The 17673-nt window shown below is 42.6% G+C and overlaps 1 protein-coding gene across 1 annotated transcript in view; it reads left to right on the top strand.

Annotated features, from left to right (window-relative positions):
- The first annotated feature begins 5709 nt into the window (after nucleotides 1-5709).
- USP10 (ubiquitin specific peptidase 10) overlaps nucleotides 5710-17673 on the top strand; it is a 56038-nt gene continuing 44074 nt past the window's right edge. Inside the window, exon 1 of the mRNA XM_076349017.1 lies at nucleotides 5710-5811. Within this exon, the coding sequence (XP_076205132.1) occupies nucleotides 5791-5811 (21 nt within the window). The 5' untranslated portion in view covers nucleotides 5710-5790. The remainder of the gene's footprint in view (nucleotides 5812-17673) is intronic.

The raw sequence follows: 17673 nt of genomic DNA, 5'->3' as shown, positions 1-17673 counted from the left end.
TCACCGTCTGACTTGGTATTGATTTAATTGAGGTTTTCCTTTTTGATAAATTGGAAAGAAGTAATTTTGTAATTATTTTTTGGTAGCATTGATAATGGTGGAAACATTTTAATAGGCAGAAGCTAAATGTAACGATATGAAGTAGAAATATAACTTATTTGGCTAATCTACCTTTTCTGCGTCATGCTCCAAACCAGACAGTCAGAAATTACTTTTCACATTTTTTGCAGCTGTGACAAAAGACCCAACCCGGTTTATATAGTGGTTTCAAAGATAATACTATCTTCGAATACTCTTAATGGGGAGTAGGTAAACGCAGTTACGACTTCGTAACATTAAACTTAATTGCATAGGCAAAACAGAACCTCGGTACTCATCAAAGCAAGCTTTATTTTTCCTGGTCCATTTATCATCCCTTCAAAAACAGAGGCTGTAGGTGAGTACGGGACATCTCTCATGTTATTAGGGGTCACCGGGGTATCGTACCTGTTGTTGCCGTAAGCATTTTTCCATTATTAAAGGAACAAATGATTACCGTTTGCGCCTACGAGACCCACGGCAGTAAGCGTGGCTAAAAGCACAGTCTGGCAGAGTGCCCTTTTATATTTTGGGTGTTGTGTACCCAGACGTGGCTTATCATCACTCGGGAAGTGTTAGTAGATAGCACACGGTGCTTGAAAATAACTTAAGCTCCTAAGTGCTGAACTGCTTCGTGAAATGGCTCTGCTGGAATTCTGCAAAAATGAAGGGGAGAATACGTATGAGACGAGTGGATTTCTACTTTGATTTTCGTAGCGCAAACAGCCCTCTCGGCGAGTAATTAAGACGGGCAGAGAAAAAGCGTATCCTGCTAGTCTCTGCTCTTAGAGAATCGGGCTCCTGCACCTGTACGTGCCACCACCTTCATCTGTAAGCTTTGTAAAACATTTTACTTCTTGTCAGGAAGCATAGCTCTTTCTTCCTGCCCTGGGGAAAAATAACTACTGCTCTACCTCATTTTTAAAAAGGCTCCTGTTGCCAAATTCTGAGGAAAGCTCGTTTTACCTGACACAAAACAGCTACCAAAACCCTCAGGTTTTCTCTTCCCACACTTCCATGGCTGTATCTTGGCATCAGCATGTCAAGGAGCTGCTGCCTGTAACGCTGACGTTAGATAACATAAATCCCTCGAGATATCCTGAGGAAAAATTACACCGTGGCGTGTGAGATGCAGTTGTTTTGAAGGCTTGAGAAAGAAGCTGGAAATATTTCTGTTCTCAAGTTGAAATCTTAAATGGAGAAAAATGTGCCTGTCTTTCTCTGTAAGAGATCAGACTGCTTTCTTCCAAACGCTGCTGTTTAGGATTCAGTATTCTTAAGTGATAGTGTCTCATGTCTAGAGAATTTAAATAAATAACTTAACCTTTAGTACTCTTTTTCAGGAGCAATTTAGCTTGCAGGAAAAAAAGTCTCGATTCTAATTGTGATTCTTATATTGCTGATACGTCTTAATGAAGCTCTGACCAGTAAGAAGTTTCTATGGGGAAAAAAGCGCAACAAACTTTATATATTATTTTGTTTCAGTTTCTTGTCACAGTTCTTCCCATGAATGTAATAATGAGTGAGAAGCTAATTATGCCTTCATGAACTTCTGGCTTTGAGTTGTCTTAGGGACCAGGTCAGGGCAGAGGCATCCCCAGTCCAGATGGAGAGGTTCAGTCGCTGCGCTGTGCGAGTCAGAGCATAGACGAGCTCCAGCTACTTCCAGTTTCCTTCTCCCTTCTGGTAACTCCACCGCTAAGTGAGAGACACGCAGCCCAGCAGCGGGTTTGTTGATACCACACACATTTTTTAGCATCGCGTAGGCTCTTTCTGGAACTCAGAATAGCTTTGGGAAAAAACGTACCTTCGTTTTTATCATGATGGGTTTGGTGACAGAACGTGAAAGGAAGGTGAGAGAGAGACTTGCAGGTTCTTTTGAGACTGCAGCCCTAAAATAGACCATTGCCTGAGAAGGGAGAAGGCTTGTGCTTAAGATAAGGATGAATAAGTCACAAATAATTCAGCCAAAAGGTCTGTGTAGATAATTGAAACGCAGAGCATACTGAGTCAAGCATCCACGTGATCTACTAAAGGCTGGCCCAGACTTCAAATTTATTTCAGGTTAACTTGAACTAGTCCATGCTTAAGTTCCTTACATTGACAAATGAAATGTATTTGCCACGAATTTTCAGCAAATTTAGGAATACGGAGTTTGAAGTCAGGTTTGCATTAATGCATTTTTGGAGTGAAACACCTCCTGTTGGTGTCCCCTGCTGCTCCGCTCCTCGCTCCCGCCTGCACAACCATTCCTGCGCTGCTGCTGTCTGAACTGCCCTTCGCAAGCACCGCGATGCCTGCTGCTGGCCCGGGCAATTTAGGCCTCAGAAAGTTCAAAACTTATTCCACAAGCTTGTTTCAGTACTCGGGGTACTCTGAAGTACGAGGCTTTGGGAAAACCTCAGGAGTGACTATCCAGCACAAGCAGCTGCCCAAAAAAGAGGTTCGACAAGGACCTAAGCAAGTTCTACAAAGGAAGGAGAAGCACTTTGTTGGGGTTGTAAAAATGTTGTATTATAACCCTGAGCAGCAAAAGGGACCTCCTTCAGCAGTGACTTCTGTTCCTCTTCATAGGCACCACGTCGTACAACAGCTTTTGTGCCCCTGTGACCACTGTGAAAACAGCTCGATTTACCTCTGGCACAGTTCCTGGCGTCTCTGTGGACCTTACGCTGGAGGAGCACTGTCGCAGCTGCATTTGATAGACCATGCCGATGACGTCTCTGGGGACGTTGACCCTAGAGTAGGCTGGTTTTCTATGGAAAACTTAAAATGCAAGGAGCCAACTGACCCACGAGCAGAAGCCCCTCCCCGAGATCCAACCAGGGAAGATGACTGCTGCTTGTAAATACTTTATGGTAGGCAACGGTGCGGATGGAGTGAAAAGAGCTCCCTCCCCAACACTGTTTTTGTGCCATTATGGGCACGAGGCTGGTACTACTACGGTCCCTTAGACTCCTGGTGCTTTAAATAACGTTTCTGGTTTTCCTCAGCACAGCAGCCACCTTAGCTTTCTGTGTCTTGGTCCCCCCAAAACAGTATAGTGCCGACTGGTTTTTTAATTCCCAGTTGAATCTCATTACCAGAATGACTGGAGAAGTACCAAAGCCCTTATTGTACCTAGAAACCATTGGGATAAAAGTTCTGCATCTGTGAAGAAAAAGTCTTCAGAGCTCCTAAAGCTCTTAGCACTAGGAGGAAGCTTTACATGGACAGCAGTAAACCTCCCGCAGTGATCAACCAGTTCTTGCAACACTACAGGAAGATATTCCCTTCTGCCCCTGAAAGAACGGACGTGTGGGTCCTACCGGTTGCTTCAGAGAAGTCATACGTATAAACCCTTCACCTCCTGGGCACAGGAGCTCACTTCGTGAGCAGGGGTCTTACGATCTAGTGAAATCATGAGGAGTATGGTACGGAGGGTGCGCCATTGCCAAGCACTTTGCATTTACAGTAGGATAAGAACAATTACAGTAGTTACTGGGAGGCAGCCGTCTTGGGAGTAGTTTATTCAGCTCACCAGCTAATGTCAGACAATCCTTTCTTATTTCCATAGCCACGGACCTCATTTGTTGTTGATCAATTCACAAAATAATTAAGTCAGTACCGTGTTGTTAGGAACATTACTTTACTCCGTGAATCTTAAGAACATGGATACACAGAAAGAAAAATACAGCACCACTTTTTTACAGTCGGAAAAGCAACATGTTGTTTGGGAGTTATAATTCATGGCCACTGGCATAAAGCATAGAAGGAAATAAAACTGATTTGTGCAACGCAGTAAGCAGTAATGAAATAACAGACCACTAAAAACAGCAAAAATGAACGATAAAACAGAACTGAGGTGGAAACTTTCCAGCAGGTAAGTTTCTTCAAAGCATGCTTTGCAATAAAACTTACAAAACTTACAGTATTACAAAATACTGTGGTAAAATGTTAACAGACTTTACAATGAAACTGTATTAAGACAGGATAAAATTGAAGGTGTTTTAAACGTTGCTGAACTATGAGACAGCGACATCGTTTCTGCCCACGTCAGTTTTCACCATCAGCTATGGCTTTTAACAGCACTGGCATTTGAATTAACTGGTTTTCAGGCAGGAGGCACTGGGCTCATTTGTGTTTTCAGCCATTTGAAGGGGCAGCCTTTCCAGCAAAAACAGTCAGTTTACTTAGGCAGTATTGTGGGCAGAAGGGAATTTTGCCTTCAACCAGATGAGCTACGTAAGGGTTTTCACTCCATTATTTACCTTGTAAATTAGACTCCCAAGGGGAGAGGGGGTTTCAGATGTTTGAAATGCTGTATGCAAAAAGCCTATACATTTGTCTCCCTTTTTTCTTTCTCTCTTTTAATACTAAACAGCCATTTTCACTCCTAGTTCTCTGCCTTAGGACAGAAGAGCAACACTTGCTAGAAACAAAAGAAAGGGAGCGGCACCAGGGTGTGCCAACTAAAAGGACAGAAGCTGATATAGAAAATCATTTACATTTAATGTTCCTTCCCATTGCTGTCACGAGCACGTGTTGAGTGTTGCACTTCATAAAACGAGAGGGAAATGTCCGTATCGCAGAGGTGGATAAATCTTTCCACTTCAAGTGAACCTCCTCTCTGAACAGCCAAAGACACAAAGGTCTTTATTTCCTTTTCTTCTCTTCAACTTCCACAGTAACGTTAAACTTTCTCCAACACTTACTTCCCAACTGAAGTACGCTTTTGCAGGATTTGGGAGTTCGTTTAAGGAAAAAAGTATGGAGTAAATTAGTGATTCATTTAATGGATCCTTGCCTGGGGCTTTCAGTATTCAGTTATGACTCAGTCCTCTCAAAATCATGAGATTGGCTTAGCCACTTAATTTTTTCTTTCCCAGATACAAACGCTGAACCCATTCCCTCTCTCGTCATTTGGGACAGATGCGGGACAGCTTTGCTCTGCCAGCACGTGGGCACCCAGCCTTCCCCTCACCTGCCGGAGTAACCCTTGGCACGCGGCCTTTCACAGGCTTTCGAGGTGAAGCCGTGATTAATCCCTCGTGGGCAGCCTGGCTGCTCGCACGCTTGCATTTTTTGCAGCTGCGTTTCTCCTGCACGGCACCACCTTACTCCGGTAGCACAGGGCCAGCTGCGCTACCTTGCCCAGGTTACTCAGCTGGGCCAACGGCTGCACGGCTGCAGCTCCAGCAGTGCGGGACCAAGCTCCCGCCACGGACTCTGGAGGCGGCAGGCTCGCCTCAGCCTGGGCCCGCCTCACGGCGGCCTCATGGCCACCCGCCTCACGACAGCTCCCCGGCCACAGGCGATGCCGGGGGGGGGGGGGGGGGGGCTGAAGGCGAAGTTTTCTGGCAGCCTCGCCCTCCCCTGCCCAGCTCCCCCCTCAGGGCGCCGGCCCCGCGAGTGGCGTCCGCCCCGCCGGGTCCCCCCGGCCCCGCAGCGCCCGCCGCTCCCCGCCGCCGGGCCCCTTCCTCAGGGCCGCCCCGCCCCCTGTTCGGCCGCCACCGCGCCTGCGCCGCCGCCGCCCGCCACCGCCGCCCTGCCCGCACGCAGGCGCAGAGGCGCGGCCGCCCCGCCCCGCCCCTCCCCGGCGGCGCTGTGCGCAGGCGCAGTGCGTGCCGCCTGCCCGCCCGGCTGGTGCGTGCGAGAGAGAAGATGGCGGCGGCGGGGGCAGCAGCGTGAGGCGCCCGGGAGACGCCGAGCTCCCCACGGACGCGGGGCGCCATGGCTGTGAACAGCGCCCAGGTACTGGTTGCCCCCGCGCTGCCGGCTCGGAGCGCTGCGGGGGCCCCTGACGGGCTCCGAGGGGCGGCCGGGCCCCGCGGCGCGGCTCGCCGAGGGGGGGAGCGTGGTGGCCGGGGCTAGGCCCAGGGTGATTCTGCAGCTTCATTGAATCTGCTCGGGGCGGTGAAGGGGTCTCGCTGCCGGTCGGGACGGCGACCTCCCGCACTCCCGGCGGCGGCCCGGCCCCGCGGAGGGGCCCAGCGTGCTGGGGCTCGCCCCCTCGCCGCGCCGGTGTCACCGCGCCTTGGCGAGGGGGAAGGAGCGGAGGGGAGGAGGAGGCCTGCAGGAGTCCTTTGCGGGGTGAAGTCGGTGCTGTACCCCCATCTGAGCCGTTGCGAAGAGAGGATGGTTGGAAGAGAGTCGATAGGTTGGGGTGTTTTTTGGTTTTTTTTTTTTGGTGGGGAGGAGAGACAGAAGTGATTCTATAATGAGAAGGGAATAAGGAGATTTGTAAACTAATCCCCCCCCCCCCCCCGCCCAAACACTCACTAAACCTCAGTGCATCGGGGTGCAAAGAGCTGAGTGTTGCAAGATTGCTATGTATAGGGATGCGTGTGCAGTTTCCCTGTCTCCCACTAAACCAGCCAGAAGATTTGTGCACGGAGTAAAAAAAAAAAACTGCAATCGTGGTACTTTTTCACTCGAAGTTAAAAGCTTGATTCCTGGTCTCATCTAGTGTGTGCTTAGAGCAAATGATTGAGTTAACTTCACTATTTCTTTCCTGTAAGGTTTTTCTTCTAAAAAGCTTTAAAGCAAAAATGTCAGGCAATGTGTGTGATGCACTGAGGTGCATATTTGCAAGACTTCATACAACTTTGTCTTTAGCAAATAATAAAGTTTAGAAAACTTTGATCGTGTTAAAGATAATTTATTAAGAAACCGTGTATTTTGTGGTGGAAAATATCTTTCATGAAATTTAAGTGTTTTAAACAAGGTGTTGCTTTATACTGAATTTTGTTCTTTTTTTCTGAAGGGCAGTTAAGGTACACATGTAATAAAGTTGTGCACGGGTGGCACTGACAATGGTTTTTCCATAAAGAAAAGTTTGTAATCGGTGAAAACTACAGTGACGTTTCTTGTCCAGCTTGATTTATTTATGTTTGAGAGAAAGAGGGACGTGATTTTGTTAACAGGGGTGTTCTGAGGGTGGTTGCAGTTTCTGGAGTTTGTTTAAAATTTAAAATGGTTTTAAAATTTTGTATCCTTCAACTTTTCTTTCAAAGTGGAGGAAACTCACTTGGTTTTGGACGTTCTTTTTTACTGCCATGATGAATGATGGTTAGAATGCATGTATATCAAAAGGATTCAGTGTCCAGCTCGGAAGCGGTTTTCCTTGCTGCTTTCCCCTCCCCTCAGTACTAGACAGCAGTGCATGGGGTCAGTTTGATAAGACTGGGTTTTACATTGCAGCTTTTTTCTTGATTTAGAAGAATTAAAGACATTTTTGTGCCTGTACTTCATGAAGTTGGTGTACCTTGAAACAAACCGAAGAATTCAGCTGGTGATTATGGTGAAGCACTGCATAGCTGTAATTAAAACTAGACTGTAAATCCATCTTTAGTAGTAACTTGTACGTAGACATTTTAAATCAACCCCCTCTATAGGTAAAGGTAGATATTAGGTCTCGTGAGGATTGCTGCTTAAATTTATGTACAATTTGGAAGCAAATCTGTAAGATATATTTCAGTTAATGCTTTGTTTGTGTCATTAAACACAAATGTGTGGTTTTGTGTGTTGATTTTTTTTCCCTAATGTAAACAGTTTGTTTAAATGCTGTCTGGATTTATGTGAATACATATTCTAGAGCAATACCGTGCTATAATGCTGAAGTAAGGTAACAATGTTTTGGACTTTTTTGGATGGAGAACCTGAAAATAAGTTCAGGGATGCAGTTTTACATGTAGGTGTTTCCTTTTTATTTTAGGATGGTAATGTTGCAGATCAGTGGAAAAATTAGAGAGTTTTGATAAAAATTGTTTGTTCTGAACATAAGACTAAATAACATTATTTAGTCATTATGTTTGTGTCATAATGCAGAATCCTAGGCAAAAGTGCTTAGTTTTTCCGTGTGACTGTAATTTGAGTGTACCATAATTGAGACCTTTTTTTGTCACACGGGGGGGGGGAAAAGTCTTCCAAGAAAATCATGTTCTTCTAATAGCTAAAATGTGTAGTCAGATTTCTGCCAATTAATGGATTCATGTAAGAGCGGGCAGAAATATTTCATGAGTCAGTTTGCAGATTCTAACAAACGAATCATGAAACATGACCATATCGTATATTTTCAAAGGGGCATTAATTTTGGATGGCCAGCTAGTCAGCAAGCACATGAGTATATGGTAACATAGTTTAGATATTGCTGGTCGTTTGTCCTTCTGTATTCCGTGTCATTATTTCATAATCATTTCATGAGATATTTAAGTGTTGCTGTCAGTTTTCTGGGCGTGTTGTGAGTATATTAAAAATCTGTAAGATTTTTTTTATTAAGGTGAGCTAGAAGTAAACCTGTTGTATCACTACAAGTTTTGTATGACACTACAGATGTTGAGCTGATTTAGCATGGGATATAGTTGAAACCATTTGTCATCAAGGTCATCTAAAAATAATCTTTAAAAAAAAGAAGACATTTTAAAAACTATTTCCCTGTTTGGAAAGAGTAATACTCTGTAGGAACTGTATGAACAGTTGTTTTAGCCACTTTTCCTATTGTTTTTCATAGAATTAATACAAACGCATCATTTACAAATCTTGTGAAAACAAGTTAAGCAGAAGAAAGGATACCATAACAGAATGAATCATTTATGCTTGTTTTGTTCTTTCACCATTACTGTGGTGTCAAATTAACTCAGTGCCATTTTAAATGTGCCGTATTGCCCCAAAACCCAGCTGAAGTAAAAGCCATTAGAGTTGGAGTTCAGAAAAAGCTGAACAAGCTTGTAAGCTGCTCATCCTCACCCAAGCCTGTGTCTGACCTGGCAACCAGAATAACTGGAACTCGGAACATGGCATGCAATCCGACTCCCTGAAATACTGCACTGCAAACTACCTCTTTTATGGCTGGCTTGAAGTGTTGCTCCCTGGCAGGGTGTAGTTTGATGTTCCCTTAAGCCAGCGCTGTTTCTGGAAGGAAAAAAAAAAAAAGCAGCAGTCTGTAGGCATTTGTTCTGTGCTGTCTTTGCAGTGTATTGCCTGATGTTTGCGGGTGACCTTGATTAGGAAATCGATCTGTCTCAAAAATAATCTTAAAAAAATGGTTGTTACGCAGCTGGACGAGTTTCTTGTGCTAGCTTGCTTGCATCCATGCAGATGTGTCTAATGTTACAGTGTCCTTACAGGCAGAAGGAAGTGTTTGGAGGGAGGGCAATGTGGATTCTGTCTGTCAGGTTCCTGAAATACGCTGAAAACTATGGGGAGCACCCTGAACACAAAATGAAAGGTGGCTCTGGGCAAGGGCTGTCAGTGGGTGGATTTGGAGAGAGGTGTTTGAGTGCATCATCTTGCTGTAGCTGCTGCTTCTCCCCTGCCCTGCTCAGTTGCTGTTCTGTGTTTTAAAGGGGTGAAGAAGCTGGATTTGCCTCCTTCCCCCCCCCCCCTTTTTTTTTTTTGAGTCCCGATTTCATTGCCTAGAAGGGGCTGGGTTGGTCCTTTTGCTAGAGCTTTTGCCAATGGAGTGAGTAGTTGTTCTAGGCTTCTGTGGTCTCGGGAATTCAGGCTGCAGCTGAAGCTGGGAGTTTAGGTAGCCAGAAGATACCATTTGTCTTTCTAAAATGTGAATGGTGAATCCATGCAGAGCACAGTGGGTGAATGTGGGTTGGTTAACTTAAAAAAGGAAGTCTGGGAAAACCGACATAGAACTTAAATTTGGAACTATATGGCAGCATGCAAATAATGGAATAAAACCCACAGCTTCTGTGAGTCACTGCTATTTATTCTGTGCATTCTAGACTATAGCACTGATTCAGAGACTTTTTACAATGGATCAAGCCATTTACCTATTAAGAAATTCAGTTTTTGTAGACAGTTGCTTAGACACACTGCTTTTTCCATTTGTGTAGCTGTTAAAATACTTGTAAAGTTAAGTGGGGGTTTGTTTATAGGTAAACTAAGCAGTCTGATTTCTGTTTAGTGATATACATGCAACATGCTGTGTCGTACAAAACAGCCAAATCTGTTGTAATAGAAGTTGCTGGCCTTGGGCCATTGGATTATAGTCATTTGTCACTCTAATGCCATTTCAGCAATGTAGATGTTCATTTCCAAAGAATTAAACGTGCTAGAACTGCGGTTTTTCTTTTTGGTGGAAGTGTTTTATGTGTGATCATTAAACATACAACTGAGGATTATGGAACAAAGGGCTATGCTTCATGGTGAAAAAAAAGTGTGTGTGTATGTACATGTGTGTGTCTATATATATACACACACGAACACTCCATAACGGAGTAGTCTGATTAAAGTTGGGATTTTAAACCCTATTTTTATTTTATGAAATTGTAACTTATGCATTTAAGACTACGTGTTTTAAGTATTCCCTATAATGGTGCCTTGTTGATTATTTTTAAAACACTTTAAAGGATTTTGTTAGATTGGTGCTCATGTTAATATATTCATTACTACTCTAATAGTAAGTAGTACTTGAAGTACATTAGTCTTTCATTTTGTATTTGACTCTCTAATACCTAATTTAGTTGCAGATGTTCTTGATATTATAAATACATGTAAGAACTTTTCCTCCTTATTTGACAGCGTAAGATTTATTGATCTTTGGTGTGTGCTACAAGGTCTGTTTTTCTTCATCTGTAGTTAGGCAGGAGGTAGCTTAAATCACAGTAGCCCTAACAAAGTATTTGTGTAAGGCTTATTTAAATCATACACCTTGTGGAAAAGCATGTGTTTAACATAAAATTAAGAAAGGCGTTCTTGAGATCCTATGATAGTCACAAATGTTAGTGCCATACAAACTGAAAGAAATGTGCAAGAGTGCTTTTGGGAATTTTGCTGCTTTGTAGTGTTGTATGTGAATTCATATCATGTATGGGCGTTTTAAAAGAAGCGTTGTATGGTATTTGAATTGAAATTATAGTAGGAAAGAAAGGGATATGGATCAGCTTCCATTGAATGTAATGTTAATGCAAACTGGAAAATCACTTAAGGGTTCTGGAACTCTTACTTTGTTAAAAAAGTAAACCCCCAAATTGGGGTTCAGCTTTGAGGTGGAAGAGAAAAATGCCCTATCTGTACGAAACTGTGTAGAAGAACGTATCTCTAAAGGTTGTGTGAAAAGATGCATTTAAAAAAACATATAAAATGTAGGTTTCCTTCAAAGAATTCTGTGTATGAAAGACTTCTCTCTCTTTGTTTTGTTTGAACTAAACTGAACATACTAGCAGAAATAGCAGTGCTGTATTCCCTTAGTGCAGTGGGCATGTTTTTTCTCACAACATTTAGAGCCTGCTGTAGTGATTCACAGGTTTCCTGCCTCATTTTTCCCCATGAATGTTGCAGGCTGGCAATGGATTTACCAGCGTAACTTAAAATACAGAAGTTGTATATCATTCATGCAAAGAAGTGAAGGCTTTTGTTGTGGAAAGGTTTTGTCTTGTTGGAGTGGGATTCCTTTGTAGGTAGTGTAGCAACATGTTATCAACAGTGATTCTTACAGTGTCAAGGTAGTGTTCTTATTTTCACGAGTAGTTAAGAGCTTTGCCATATGCACATACCTATCTCAGTGGGAACATGTATATGATTTGCTCTTCAGCCTGTATTGCAAAAATGTACATTGTGTTGTAAGTTGGTTGAAGATCGCCTGTTGTTAGCATAGAAAACTCCTAGAACACAGGTAGGGTTACCAGGTATTGGATGATAAGAGTGACTTTAGATGTGCTGACTTTCATTGTGTGAATGTATCAAGACTTCAAATGCTGCACGTGGTATCAAACCACAAGTATTCTCGCTCCTAGTTGTCTGCTGAAGCGGAGTTCCTGTTGCACGTGGCTCTCGTTTGAACAGGCTGAGTGTGAGTTTTAAAGAGGGAAATGAATTCAGAGCTAACCTGTGGGAGTTAAAGAAATGACTGAGAGGAACAAAGGGGAGATGGATGCAAGATATTGATAATCCCTTTGATTCTTGCTGAAAGCATTAGGATGGATGGAGAGGGAAATGGAAAAAGTTCAGTGGCTCAGTTTAATGGTAGCAACAGGCAATTAGGTTAATCGTATTGAAATAAATGTTTTTGGACCATCCTACTTAGGAGGGTATTTGGTTAAAAATGATGCTATACTGGTATATAATATGGGATGGTCTTGTCATTTTAAATATGAGTAGGTATGATAAAAGGAGAGGGAAATAAAGCAGAGAGAAAAAGAGTCATTATCAGCACAAGTTACAGCTGAATTGCAAGAAGAATCAAGTTCTCTTGAGTTCCAGTCTACTTCAGTCTATCATTAAATCATATGGTCTCTAATAATAGCTAGCTGTTTCCAAAGAAATTAAGAAATAGTGCTGTAATGTCCTTAAAGCATGAAAAACCTCACTTTCTGTTTCTCTGCTGCCTTTGGGATACAAAACCAAAGCTGCCACTGTTTGAAAATTTCTGTGGAGCACTGTAGTTAATTGATACAAAGTTGGAAAAAAGTCAAAGACAACTTAGTTGGGCAATTCCCAATACTCATTTTCTTCTCAGCTAAAGGCTGTGACCGTGGGCTATTGCCCCTTACCAAGAAGTTTAAGCTTTCATGAATCACAGATAGTGAAAGCTTCCTAACAAAACTTAAGACAACAAAAAAAGGGTTTATGCTGTTAATATGCTTTCATAGCAAGCAAGAATGAGATACATAAAATTATCATCCTGGCTTTGCAAGCGACAGAAAATGTGCAGCAGAATCATAAAAGTGTGAAAGAGGAGTAGTTAGCTTTCAGAGCAGGAGAAATAAAGCTGTTGTTTGCTCATGTCAACAGGTTTGCGTTCTCAGTCTTTTGAACTTTACCTTTGTTCAAACACAACACTGAATTGGGGTGGTCACTCTTGTTGCTGCGAGTCAGAACTACTGTAAATACCAGATGCTGGCATGCGGTGTTTCAGAGGTTGCCAAAGACTCAGGGTTTCCTTAATTGTGGAGGATAAAGACAATGGACACGTATTACACTTAGTACTAATGATTGTCACATAAAGGCCATTATGGTTTTCTGCTTTGGTGTAATTGCATCCTTAAAATAGAGATCTCCCCGAGTTCTCATCAGTGTTCACCCCTGGAAAGATACCTTAGGGCAGTTGTGCACGTTTTTTTCCTTTGCTTTGTGCTGCTGCTAGTAATGGTGGATACCACGATCAGAAGTTGCAGTGGGCTAGAGGGATCCCTCATTCCTAGAAGTAGTGCTTGATTGTGCGCTGAGCTACATATCATGTGCATGTACAATATTTTCACGGTAGTGTGACTTTATAGTTAGTCTGAATTCTTCACAGTTTTTTCTAGCCAAAAATCTTAGGGCTTAGCTAAGAGCTAAGGTATTTTATAGCTGTTTGGTTTGCATACCAAATTTTGTATGTGTGCTTCAAATTTATTTATTTTATGACAGCTTAGAAAAAAAAAGTGCTTGTAATTAGTGAACAACTGCTTATTATATTATCTTTGAAGGTCAGCTCCAAGTATGAGTGTCCAACACATGCAGTGTGTTTACTGAGTAGCCAGAGGTTGCGATATTTGTTAATGGCAGACATCACTAATTTGAAACTTAGTTCAGTTTGTATTTTCTGTCTTGTTTGCAAAACAGCCATTTTGAACAATAGTGCGAGTGACTGATCGTGTTTACCAAATGTTTTTATGATTTGCAAGATTTTGTTATTGGATTTGGGACCAAAGGAGGCAACGTACAGCCACATGAGAAACATGTTCTTTCAAAAGCTGCCTAAATTGGTGGTGTTTGAAAGTGGAAAATATTATAAAGTCACAATCCGCAGGCTGACATATGAGGGTGTGGTTTCATCATTGTTGCACAACCTTGTCAGCATTGCGGATTAGATGGCAATTTGCTAATATTTACGTGGGGTCCCCTAAAATGCTGTCGCTCCTTTGTACTGTAGGTGGATGAGGGTGAGGATAGAAAGTGCTGGAGTTGCAGACGTGCTCGTGGAGGTGAGGGGCGCGAGCAGGGACACTGCAGACAGCAGCTGCTCTGTCTCTGTCCTTGCAGTGAGTAAGCTGAAGAGCCAGTGCTGCGTTGTGTTTGTCTCCCCTGCCATGTATCGATATTCCCATTTGTAGATGGCTGCATGTGCAGGCCAAGGAAGTGGTGACTTCAGCTCCTCCCTGGATGGAGGGGGTACGTGAGCTATCCGTTGTGTATTCTGATCGCAGTGTTGTGGACTTTATCAGTAGTAGTGTGTCAGTATATACTCTAGTTTAGTCCCTTACTCTGGTTTAGAACCCTTTAGGTTCCCCCTCAGAAAGCAAGAGAATTTCAGTATCTTCAATACTGTAAATGTGTTGGGAAATACCTTGAGTGCTCTGTTTTGCATTCTGTTCATTCATAGGTGCAAAACAAATCTGAATGCTAACAGAAGATCTCGTATAAGGAAAGACATGAAGTAGCACCACTGTCAGTGTTACTCTTTTCAAATGAGCTACCTAAAAAAAAAAAAAAGTCTTAAAATTGACAGCGTTTTTATACAGTAAACTTACTGCCATATTCATATCCAGTTTTTAACGCTGCCATTTAAAAATATGGCTGTTAATATCTGCATTCGTTCTAACAGCTATCTTGCATCTACATAAAATTGTGTTGCAGATACTTAAGCTCTAAAACTATCTCAGGAGGAGGTGGCATATGTGTGGTGTCCCAATTTTCATTTTAACTTGCATACCACTTCAAAACACAAAGTTGCTGTCATGGGCGGTGCCAGATCCTCTCAGGTTTCCACCTGCCACGTACCACGTCAGGCTGGTAGAGGAGATGGACGGCTGCGTATATACTGAGAATCAAAACGATAGATGGTGTCCTCAGTTTCTGTCTGCCAGGGGACATACAGCATACGCCGTGTGTCACGTGGTGAAGTAGTGGAAGGGGCTTGAGTTTCCTGCAGAGAGAAAATAGAGTAAGAACCTCTGTAGAATTACTCTCAAACTTCAGCAGTTACAGAGCTTGAAATATAGAAGACTTTATTATGTGGTGGTAGTTGTGTTTCGTTTCTGTGATCCCCTTGAGTCATGTACCAATCATTGTGTTTTTAGCAAGTTCTCTAGTTTATTTTTGGCTGTTTCTCTATGAGATTAAACCCATTTTTGGCAGGTCACAAGTTGCAAAGGGGAAAGTCTCATTCTTTCTTGATCCTGGCCGCTTGCATTTTTCGCTTTACGCTGGTTCCTCACCTTCTCTTAACCCTCCTTCCCCCGGTGGCGGGGGGGGGGTGGGAATCATCTGGATCATTTTCTTTCAGTTTGAGTATAATCATCTTGCTGATCAGTTCAGCGTGTGCCAGAACTGGCACAGGAGAAGAGGTGGGATTGTGAATCCAGCAAAATGAAAAGGGGAGTAAAAACTGTGTGGCTTTGGTGAATGGAGCAGGCAGTGCTTGTTTTTAGTGATCAGCCAGTGTTTTCTCTTATTGTCACTGTTGAATGTGTGATGCCTTGCCGGGGAGGTTACCCCTGTACAAGCTCTGGGTATCATTAGCTTTTGCACTGTCTTTTTTTATTCTTGGTGGCTGGTGTGGTTTTGATAGGACTTTGCACCACATTTAGATTAATATTAAACTTTCTAGGTTAAATCTCACTCAGCTATAGTTCTGACCGTTTAGCAGTTCCGAAATTGTGTTGAGCTGTGAAGTTAGGCCTTCAGAAGAGCCGTATCAGTCCTGGGCAGGTGGGCTCAACTGCCTTCTGAAGGTGCTAATCTGTATTCCTTGTCAGGATGGAGTCCAGATAGCTAATTTTTACCTCACCTAATCTTAGCTGTCTTAAATCCTGCCCTGAGTAATTGCTTGTGAAAAGCATTGTGTGGGTGACTTGTCTAGCTGTGGTGCTGTTAGGGATAGATCATCGTTTTCCACAATATTTAGCTAGTTATTCAGAGGCTGCCCATTCTTTTCCCACTTTTCTTTGTCTTCCAGTGTATTTTTCAGCTTGCTTGACAAATTGGAACAGCAGTCTCCTTACTAACCAGGGTGGTATCATCCCCCAGCGTGGGTCTGTATTGATCCTGTGAGGTATTAGTCCTCTGCAAAGATGTGAATAGTGGAAATAAGTAAAGAATATATCGAACGTACACAAACTAGTGGGAATCAAATGAAAATACAAGCAGTCTTAATTTTTGTGCAGCTTTGCTTTTGATGACATTATTTTAGAAGCATAATTTTTAGTATCATTTCCTTATCTTAAATAATAGGGTGCTGTCCTGAATCTCACATGCTGTATCTGCAAGGTTAGCACCTTTACATAATGCAAAGGGCGTCTGCTATTCAAGCGCATGGAGCAATTCACAACAGGAGGAATATTATTAAAGGAGCTGAGATACATACTGCTGTAATTGAATTAAAGAGACTTCTGACAACAGTAGAAGGATTATGCAATTCCAGAATTTTGAGTGATAGTTCAGCTTTTGGAAAGGAGAGTGGTCTGGCAGGCACAGACCCGTTCTTTCCATTTCTTTTTTTTCCTGTGCTGTCTCTACCAGTAACTTCAGATCCTGTGTCATCTCTTCATCTAACTCTTGTCCCTCCTCTTCGGCCTCATCAAACCAATTGTAATCTCCTTCTTGAACCACTTAAAAATGTGCTTACATTCAAACTTGTTTAATTTCTTAAAACTCAGGGTCTTGTTGCACTTTTTCTTCCCAGAGCTCTACCTCTCTTTTTCTCTTTTTAATGATCTCATCCAATTCTAGATGTACTAGTTTTACTTTTTTAAATAATGGATTTGAAGGATAAAAGTTGCCTATGAGAAATTCAGGTATAGTAAGCACAGAAGAAGGGCTTTCCTCTGCCAGGGCACTGCCAAGCACCTCTGAAGCTTGGCAGTGGAAGCCATTACAGGGAAAGCCTGTCTTTGTTCTGGTAGCCCAGAGCATCCTGCCTTGCCGGGGTAGGAATGTACTGGCTCCTCCATGCTACGAACTATGCGGATGGTAGAAAGGATAGCGCATGTGCTGTTCTTCCACCTGGAGGAATTGAGAGAAGCTTGTTGAAAACAATCCTTCAAAATCTTAGTTGCTAAAATACCTGCTAAATAAAGATTTTGTAAACCTCAGAAGAATGCTGATTTATATAGCATGTCTGGAATTTGGGTGGACTCCTGTGAGGTTTTCAAAGACAATTTGCTATTTAATGTGGCCAAAGCAGTCTTCTCCAGATGCAAACCTGAGTTTACTACCGTGTTCTTAGAAGTTTGTTCTGCTGTAGGAATCTGGCACAAAAGGTTGCAGCCCTAATGATTTTAGTCTGGCAGAGAAAAAAATGGCTAACATCAAGGTTTTTCTGCTGGGAAGTATTAGATAAAATTAGTAAGACATTGTTTTGCCTGCCCCACCTATAATAAAATAGTAGTTAAACTGGCTGTGTTCTTGAGTAACTTCATGTTCCAACTTCTCTCTCCTCAGTGCTTATCATGCTATAGTAAATCAGAATAATTCAGGTCTTAATTATTTTTGTTCTGCATTATAGGAAGAGTTTACAATTTGCACATGAGACTCAGTAACTAGTTCAGTGCAAGCAGAGCTTGCAGTAAATGTGTTTGCTCAATTATGAGCAACCAGCTTGAAGCTGGTTTTTTCAAACTCTTCGAGGGTGTGGGGATAGAGGCTTAGCAATAGGTGTTTTACTGGCCACCGTTCTTG

This window comes from Aptenodytes patagonicus, chromosome 11, assembly GCF_965638725.1.
Source record: "Aptenodytes patagonicus chromosome 11, bAptPat1.pri.cur, whole genome shotgun sequence".
Classification (NCBI taxonomy): Eukaryota; Metazoa; Chordata; class Aves; order Sphenisciformes; family Spheniscidae; genus Aptenodytes; species Aptenodytes patagonicus.
The sequence above is the reverse complement of the archived record's forward strand: the minus strand, read 5'-3'. Positions and strand labels throughout refer to the sequence as shown.